The sequence below is a fragment of the Mesitornis unicolor genome, unplaced genomic scaffold (genome assembly GCF_000695765.1).
Source record: "Mesitornis unicolor isolate BGI_N332 unplaced genomic scaffold, ASM69576v1 scaffold15092, whole genome shotgun sequence".
Lineage (NCBI taxonomy): Eukaryota > Metazoa > Chordata > Aves > Mesitornithiformes > Mesitornithidae > Mesitornis > Mesitornis unicolor.
This window is the reverse complement of record NW_010169952.1, coordinates 16120-25420: the sequence shown is the minus strand read 5'-3', so window position 1 is coordinate 25420 and position 9301 is coordinate 16120. Positions and strand designations below refer to the sequence as shown.

The 9301-nt window shown below is 40.5% G+C and overlaps 1 protein-coding gene across 1 annotated transcript; it reads left to right on the top strand.

Annotated features, from left to right (window-relative positions):
- Positions 1–3507: 3507 nt before the first annotated feature.
- On the top strand, positions 3508–8209 carry NUCKS1 (nuclear casein kinase and cyclin-dependent kinase substrate 1; the record flags this gene model as incomplete). Its single annotated transcript, XM_010179531.1, has 7 exons — positions 3508–3557; positions 4577–4682; positions 5400–5455; positions 5736–5888; positions 6133–6285; positions 6750–6896; positions 7585–8209. Coding segments are annotated over 7 exons (865 nt in total), but the record flags the coding sequence as incomplete, so codon positions are not given.
- Positions 8210–9301: the final 1092 nt, after the last annotated feature.

The following is a 9301-nucleotide window of genomic DNA, read 5'->3' as shown; positions in this document are numbered from 1 at the left end:
AAAAAAGGCACCAAAGGGGTGCTTTTAGTGGCAGTATTTATGATGTTGACCTCAAAGTAGGACCTTTCCCAACTGGAGTGAGAACCAGGAGGTGAAAGGGACCACTGTGGGCCAGGCCTGCACCCAGCCTTTCAGATCAAGAACACCCCAGAGTGTTTTTCACAGATGCTTTGTTTGATGGTTATGGGTTAAATGCTGTAATTAAAACCTCGGTAACCATTTAGTCTGTCACTCATTTTACTTGCTGTGTTGTGTAAGAGGATAGGTGGCTCCTTCTGCTGGTGATCATTTGACCTAGACATTTCTCTTCAGTGCATGAGGAGATCAGATCTTGGCTTTCTAAAAACTCCTAGCATTGCTTTTCAGTAGTAGTTTTAATTTTTTTAAACTTGGACTTTATCTGTGGATTTTCATGCTGTGGAAATACCTGGGGATCTAAGCATTCACTTTTAACAAACCAAAAGCTTTTTTCCTGATTGTTTGTGTTCTGACTTGCTGACTTCCAAGGACTGAGGGTTTAGGGACCTCCCTGGCAGAAGATGGGGTATTACTGTGCAATCCTTAGTCAGTTGTATAGGCATTTAGTGATGCTTTTAAATGTTAAAACTGCTGTTCATCACTTCCAGATTTCAGTTTGGTAGGCATCAAGTATGGGTTGTAAGAGTCGCTGTGTGTTTGAGTTCTTATTAAATTACTTGATATTTCTTTGCTAAGTAAGAGCATCTGACCTAATGTGTTGATGGCTTGCTAGATGAATTACTCGTTATTCCAGAAATATTGGACTGACAGCCATTACTAAAAACTTAAGCTTTCGGGACCTCTCTCTACACCTTTTCTCCCCCAGTTCCTTCTCACGTGCACTTTAAATCTTAAGCTGAATTAACAAGTAAGTAACTGTAAAATTGCAGTGCATATTTTAAACCAGATTGAACAGTATCCATCCCAGATGTCTGCTAGACTGCCTTTTTATGCTTAGTCTAACTGAATTTAACAAATAGTTTATATTTATGTCTGGTTGCTTTAACGTCATCTAGTTTTTGCCAGTGGCAAAGAGATACTCTTCATTGACAAAACCAGCAATATATTTTTTTCTGGCTTTTAACTCCAGTGAACTTATCCTGTCTCTTTATCACCTTGGTGTAATAAAAGATGCAGTCTCTCTTTGGTAGTTATTAAGCATTGCACATGAGCACTGTTGACAGTTCTAAAGGAAAACGTAAGTTGTAAATGAGGTGAATGATGAGCACAGAGTGAGGAGAATGGCAGATGCAAAGAGCATTTGTTTGATGTTTCTGCCCTTGTGAGCATCTCTAGTTCTGTTGGGAAGACTTGCAAGTTTCTACCTTCAGTAATATCAGTGGAGATATTCCTCCTTTCCTCCAGCCTTCTCCTTGCCCTGCAGGATTTAATTTCTAGCGGAAATTGTAGGATACAATGCTTAGAAAGAGGAAGGACACAGACAGTGTTTTACATTCATGTTTTATCTGACTGCTGCATTTGCAGTACCTGATTGAATATGGGTGTCTGAAATAAGTGAGGTGTGCGACTAGCTGTTGGAACAGGACCGACTCTCTGGACAGTACACCATAAAGAGCCTTGCCAGTGGTTGTATTCCTAAATCGGCATTTTACCGTATTCGGCCTGCGCGTGAGCGAGCAGTGCTCTGTGGCACACTGCTGTTGTACTTTGTTCCACTCATGCGTACTCTGAAGCTTGGATAGGATTCAGCCTGTAGAAATCAAATGCTTGGTCTTGCTTCCTTTTGTTTGCTTGTTTGTTTCTTTGTTGAAGGGTTGAGAAGGGTGTTTTGGAGGTTTTTGAGAGGCTTGGGGTATGGTTGAAGTAAAATAATGATGCTCCTTCATCTTTTGAAGGCTGCTGGTGTAAGCCATGAATAGAAGTACTTGTATGGGAGGACAACTTGTAATTGATTTCAAATGGCTCAACAACCAGAATGCAGCAATGACTGCTGGGGTGTCTTTCAATTACACAGTCTTATCAGCAATGCGTGATACTCGTCACAAAACGCAGTTGCGTCGTGGGAACTCAGTGTGAAGTTGAGCAGTCGCGCTCTGCAGTGCAGGGAAGGGCAGGGCACTGTGGTTTGTGTGCTGAATGGAGCTTGCGGTGACTATTTGCTTGCCTGACTTTTCAAGCTGTTAAAGTGAGTTCACGTGATTATTACTACAAAATCAAGTTCATCCTTGGCTTTGGGTCACAGGGATTGTAAAAAGTGTGTGTAGAGGGGTGTCTGAATCTCTGGTGCCTTTTCCAGCTTTGTCTTCTCTTCCCACTGCATGTCAGCCGTAAGAGGTGGATGTTTGGGGTCTGACTGAGGTGTTAACAGCGAGAACTCAAATATGATTTGGTTCTGTAGCTGTCTTGGTTCCCTTCAGTAGCTGTATTACAGGGCAGATACGTCTTGTTAGTGAAGTGATTGGGACAGGTGCTGAGAAGGTAGCCAACAATTACTTGCATTTTGGTTTTGGGGTTGGGTTGGTTATTTTAGGTTTCGGTACGTTACAGAAACAGATCTAATTTTGTTGGCAAGTGAAGCATTTATTTCAGTAATAGCTGCTTGTGTATTTAACTCATTTTGTCTAGAATGGCCATTGCATTTGCACTGTTACTGATAGCTCATTACCTGTGCTTTCAGTTTGGTTGGAGAGCAGGGAAGTGCTGATGAGGGAGAGAAAGTACAGGTCAATACTCATTTGCTGTCCAAAAACATGGGTTGGGTGCAGTAGGGTTTTTTTTTGTCCTAGTGATACCATGAAGCTTTGTAACAGCTTTCATGTGCCTTGTTAGAGCATCAGAGTAACTGAGAAAGCTCCCTAGAAGCCCCTGGTGGAAACTTAAAATCCTTTAGAAACAAAAATCACAAGGAGATGTGAGAGCGAGCATGATTACATTGAGCTATGAGAAGCAGAAATTCAAAAAAGAGCAGTTAGGAAATGTTGATGTAATCCATTATAGTATTTGTGTATTTGTTTTATACCTGGAATCCTGGTCTGAAATAGCACAGCTTTGAGAAAGGGTGTTAGGGGGAGCTGTGGCTCCAAGTTCAGGCTGATGAATTCTTTAAATGCGTCTTTCATTTTGGGGTGCAGATACTGCTTTAATAGAGCGCTTTCACTAGGCTAGTTGTAATAATGGTAGAGTCGTAGTTTTAATAATGAAAGAACCGTGTAGTGTAGGTTAAGATGGCTCTCCTTCACGGCCGTCATGAGCCGTAGGAGAGCGTTACCTATCAAAGAGCACTTCCAAATTCTGAGAATATAACCCAGCCTGTTCTAATGGCTCCTTGGGACAGTGCTGGAATGTACTGTGTGCTTGTTTCTGACTTTCAGGGTATAGGTAGCTTACTTAAGAGTTTTCTTGGGAAGTTTTTGGGCTACAAATCCTGCACTGGAATCAAGAATATGACACTTTCTTGTTACTTGAAGAAAGCTTTTGTGTTTCTGAGATCATGAATTGCTAATTCCTCCCCCCCTGCTTTTTAAACAGGAACAGGAAGGTGGTCGATTACTCCCAGTTTCAGGAATCAGATGATGCTGGTAAATGCTTTTTTTTTTTTCTTAACAATATAATATTCTTGGGGTAGAGTAGTTCATTTATTGCTTTGCATATTAATTGATTGCTTCTAGTTACATGCTTAAATTCAGAGGAGTTTCTGCTCTTCACAATCTCTGAACTGTTAATAAGTATTCGAAAATATAATGATTCTTGTATGTTTTGCATTAAACAAACAATGGTGATAGAAATCTTATTATTTAATGCTCGTATTGTTGTCGTGCCTTGAGGCTGTTGGCAGCAACTGTCTTCTTCCTCGGTCTGTGCTATGTTCTGTGGCAGAATCTCCCCGATGCCACTTTTTTCTGCAGTAAAATATGTTTTCAATTTATTTTAGTGGACTCTAGTTAATCCTATAATGTCAGGCATTTTTGTGAATTGCATCTATAAAAACCCCTTTATGTTCTGTGTGAATTAAAATCTTTCTGGAAGCCATATGGAATATGTTTTGTGTTCTTAGAAAATAGACATGCTGCTACTGTTTGCTAAGTGAGGTTGCACTGATAATTAATGGAAACAAATATGCGTAGTTCTTAATTGCAGTCCTGTTTCTCATATTGTATAAGGTATTGCATAATAGTTGTAAAAAGCTCTACGATGTTAACTACTATATGGTGACATACTTTTTCCATCATAGGACAGTAAATAAAGTGTGTGCTTGTAGAAATATGTATGGATGTTAACTTTTAATAGCTGTACATAATAACTCTGTTTCTGAGTAGCCGTAAAATGAGATACTGTGTGCTCTGTTTCCTAATAGTCCTGTGTCAGTCTTGATTGTATGTGGCATTTTTATAGTGCTGTGGGCAGAAGAAAAGGTAAATCTCTAGTTTAAGACAGGACTTTGCTTCTATAAAGTTTTGTTTGAAGCTTTGTGATTTTTTTTCTTTGAAGGGCTGCTTTTTGATGTGCATGAAATGGTCAGTTTAAGTTATAGCTGAGGAAGTCAGTTTGCTGGGAACTAGGAGTTTGATTCAAAACCATTTTGTACTGTCCCGTCCAGATGAAGATTATGGAAGAGATTCAGGTCCCCCATCCAAGAAAATCCGCTCATCTCCCCGGGAGGCTAAAAATAAGAGGCGATCTGGGAAGAATTCTCAGGAGGACAGGTAAGAGAAGCTCTTCATGTGTTACAAACGTGTTTCCAGACCTTGTCCTGTGTGTGGGAGCAGTATCCTCTGAGAAGGATGATTGTAAGTGGAATTCAAGGCCTGCAGTGTAAGATGCGAAGCTTCCATAACCAGCTTGGACATTGAGGTGGTTCGTTCTTATCTGAATAGACAGGGAAATCACGTGTGAAGTACTTGTCGCTGGTACTTCATCATTAAAATAGCTTTCCAGAGCTAGACAGTTGGAATGGGAAGGAATATGGTCCGAGTCACAAAAACTGGCAACTAGTACCATTATCCAGGTAAGTTAGTGGCAAGATGCATCTCATTTTCCAGTTTTTTTCAGTGTGCTCAGCATTCCTGTGGTTAAAGATTAAATGGGACAGTACGGTGGCAGTTGGGAGTAGGGGGCATTTTTTAGTTTGTGTTTCTTGGTTTCTTATTTCCGATTTTTTTCTTACACATAAACAAAGTGACTTGTTTTGATAACTGAGTTGTAAGATTGTATGTGATTGAGTTTGAACATTATTTTTCCATTCACGATAACTACATACACAGCTGAGTTATCCTGAAGTGTAATGTGGTAATGTCCCAGTAAAAGTGCATATTCCCAGCCTAAAGATCAGTTTGCTCTCTGAAATGTGCTATTTTCTGTACAACAGTGACTGATACCAAAGTTCAAACAGCAGTCAAGCCCTCTCTTTCTCTCATTTTCAGTGAGGATTCAGAAGAAAAAGATGTGAAGACTAAGAAAGACGATTCACATTCAGCAGGTACCTACACTGTACTGATAGTGTATCTTCAAAATAAAGACCAGTTTGTAAGAGTTACAGGAGTATGATTTGACATAGAAAAGGAATTGTTGAGAAATTACAGAGAAGCATGCACTTTTCTAATACACTTATCTTAAGCTGGATGCTGCCTCTACTGTTACTTCCAACCCTGGTATAAAGTTTGTCATCACAGGTTGATGTATTTAATCTCTTCCCTGTAGTTCTCGTCCCTATTTCAGAATGATACAAGAAACTTTATATTCGTACCTTTTCCTTCCAGATGAAGATTTTGGCAGTGAAGATGACGACTTAGGAGCAGATGATGGCAAAGCTGACAGTGACTACGAGAGCTCTCAAAAAAGCAAAAAAGGAAAAAAGGCTAAACCAGACAAGAATAAGCGAGCAGCCTCCAAATCCAGGAAAAGGCCTGCAGGTAAAAAAGAAACAGGCTGATAGTCTTTGCAGTGAAAGATAAGCATGGCATCATTGTTGGGTGACTACAGAAACATGCTTATTAGGTTGCATGTGACCGTGTCCTCCTCACAGCTCAGTTACTCAGCCAGTTTCTTGATTAACTTTCTCACAAATGACTTGACCTTTGTCTTGCCCATGTGCTCAAGACAGTTAGGTGGTCTGTGTTCTGAACTTTCATTGTAACGTGGTGACTTTTGCCGCAGAGGACAGCGAGGACGAGAAAGAAGATCACAAAAATGTGCGTCAGCAACGACAGGCAGCATCCAAAGCAGCTTCTAAACAACGAGAGATGCTTATGGATGACGTGGGTAGTGAGGAGGAAGAACAAGAGGATGATGAGGCACAGTTCCAGGAGAGTGAGTAAATGGGATTGTAAGAATTTAAAGTCAGTGTGACATGGGTGTAGTAATGGACAGTAGATATGGGTCTGGCCAGACAGCAAAAGTTGAGCTGGTCATGAACCGCAGTAAGGTCCTGAAATGCTGAGTGCCAGAATGATCTCAGAATGGAGTAATAGTGTCATTGAAGAGATCACTTAACTTCTCTCTGTCAAGAGATTATCTGTATTTTGAGATGGGTTTCCTATTGAGGAGATGGAGGATGTTTTGAGGACCTCCAGACACTTGCCTGTTTAGTCTCATGCCTTATCCCCCTCAGTGTTGAATCTTCTGCTGTTACATTTCCTTAGTACAGCAGATCGGTGGAATGTCATAAGGTCACAGAGCCCTGGTTTCCTGTCTCCACTGGCAGATCTCTCAGCTGTATCTTCTGCTCCCTTTTCTGCTTTCCAAAAACTTAAATGTCTGTGCGCTTTCAGCAGATTCGGGAAGCGATGAAGATTTCCTCATGGAAGATGATGATGATAGTGACTATGGCAGTTCGAAAAAGAAAAACAAAAAGGTCTCCAAGAAATCCAAGCCAGAGAGGAAAGAAAAGAAAATGCCGAAGCCCAGGCTAAAGGCCACAGGTGAGTCTATGAAATAAAGTTACGCAGTTTGCTTTAGAGGCTAGTGTTTTCTTTTTCACTATAGAAGACTCAGTAGGAACCTTGAGGTCAGTAGACGTTCACATGGAATGTTGAAGGGCTTGCTCATGTAATGTGCCATGATCTAAAGCAGCGTTTTGAAATAGTAAGGTAGCTTTAACTTTGACTGAAGAGATTGAGTTACTGTCTATGTCCCGTTGGCAAAAACTGTGTAGATTGCAAAACTTGCCCCGTTGAGATGCTGTCGTCTGACTTTCTGTGTATCATAGCCAAATAATATAATCTGTGGCCTTGTTTGGACTTTGTGATGCTTTGAGGGTGGAGGAAGGTGGAGAAATCTGAAGCAAAGGAAAATTTGATGCATTTCTGCAAAAAGTCTAAAATTGTAATAGCAACGTATGTACAGGTTTGACAAGAGGCTAGCTATGTTAGTTTATTATATCCAGTGATTAGTCAGGACTTGCAATTAAATCGTTTTAAGATCTTGTTAGCTAACTTTACGGTTCAGCTTTACTACTACGGAGTGCAAAACACACCACGTGTGGTATGGTCAAAGCAAAATGAAACCTGCTACTGAAGTGTCTTGTAAATCCTGTTTGTATAAAACTGTGTGACTTTTTGTCTCTGTTACTGATCGTAAGTTTATAAAAAACTTTCTCCTTGTTTCCAGTGACCCCCAGTCCAGTGAAAGGCAAAGGGAAAGCAGGCCGCCCCACAGCTTCCAAGGCAACAAAAGAAAAGACCCCGTCCCCCAAAGAAGAGGATGAAGAGCCTGAAAGTCCCCCAGAAAAGAAAAAATCAGCCAGCCCTCCACAAGAGAAGTCAGGGGACGAGGGATCTGAAGATGAAGCACCCTCTGGTGAAGATTAAAGGGCAGTTGAGGAAATCTTTGTTTAAAAAAAAAGGAAAAAAAAAAAGAAAAAGGAAAAGAAAACATACTTAGGGTTAGAACACGGTTTTGGCTGTGGCTTGACTCATGGGCTTTGAATGCTGTCTTTACTTTCAGCTGTTTAATACAGTGTATCCTTTTTTTAATAAGAGGAAACCCTTATACAGTAATATTTTGAAGTCAATGTTCTCTGTTGGCCATTCCGTTCTCCCTCCCCCATCAAATCTGAAAGCCATTTAAGACAAATTAACAGACCATTTAAATATATATTTTTTTCAAGGGATACTGCAGTTGTGAAGCAATAAGGTTTGAGACTGATACGTGGAGACCATACTTAAAAATCGTTAAGTAGAATAGATTTCCCAGTGCTGGTAAGAGTTCTTTAAAGCTATTATTCTATATTTGATTATGTGAAAGGAATGAACCTGTGCTTTAACAGACTTTTGTTGATATAAGTTCACCCTCAGAAAAAAATGTAGTTGATAAAAATTCCAATTAAGGAAGAGGAAACTTGGGGAGGAAACCTGTGTTTCTTGGATTCAGGCACGTTTTTAATGGAAAGCAATGAAGAGACTTGTAGATGGTCCACTGCCTTTTATTTAGACAAGACCTTCCAATTAGGTTGTGAGATCTTTTGTCTTTGCTGGATAGAAAACTATTCTGCTTTAGGCAAATTGCAGTTCATTCTATACAAATTCAGATATACAACCTACAAGCTTCTCACATCCATTAACTTTTATTTTATTTCTTCCAAGGTTGACTATAGGTGGACAGAATAGGGAAGAGAAATTGAAAACAATTTTTAAACCTCTAGTTTCCTTTTGGTATTGTGGAAAATGCCTAAAGTTTTTTCCAAGAAAAAAAAATAGGTAGTGTAAAACTAAATTCTTTAGCTTTTGAGGCGTGGGATGTCCTTCTATAAATGTGAAGCAAAGGATTCCTGTAATGCTCTGGTCAGTCTCGGATCCCATGAGTCACGCTTAAGTGTTTCTCTTCTCTCCCTCCATCTGTCCTCAGAAAGGCTCTGTAGTGTGGTACCGCTCAGCCTCTCCAGCTGCAGTGTTGGACAGCAGACTCCATGGGTAGTGAGCATCACCCGATACCACTTCCATTTCCTCATCATTCCCTCCTACAGCGTGGGAGGCTTTGCTCCCTCACCACATGTCTGCTCCTGACTGGTGGTCATCGTTCTGCTCCCTAAGCCTGGGAAGTGCTGGACAGGGCACAGTGTTCAAGGAGGAAGCTGGGAGGAAGTGGAGTTAGGAAGCAGCGTAGCAGGGCTATCGTTTATAATAAGAGCAGGATGTCCCTCTCAATGCAAGACACTTGAGATGCGTGTGGTGGCATTTTAATGTGTTCTTATCAAAGCAGCCATATCCTTTTTTTAAACTTCAATGAAAATAGTCAAGCCTTGGTTTTCAAACCCTAATGCAGAGGTTGCTGCCATGTTTGTTGGTGGAAATACTGAAAACTGGACCTGCCATTTTTTCCTCCCCTT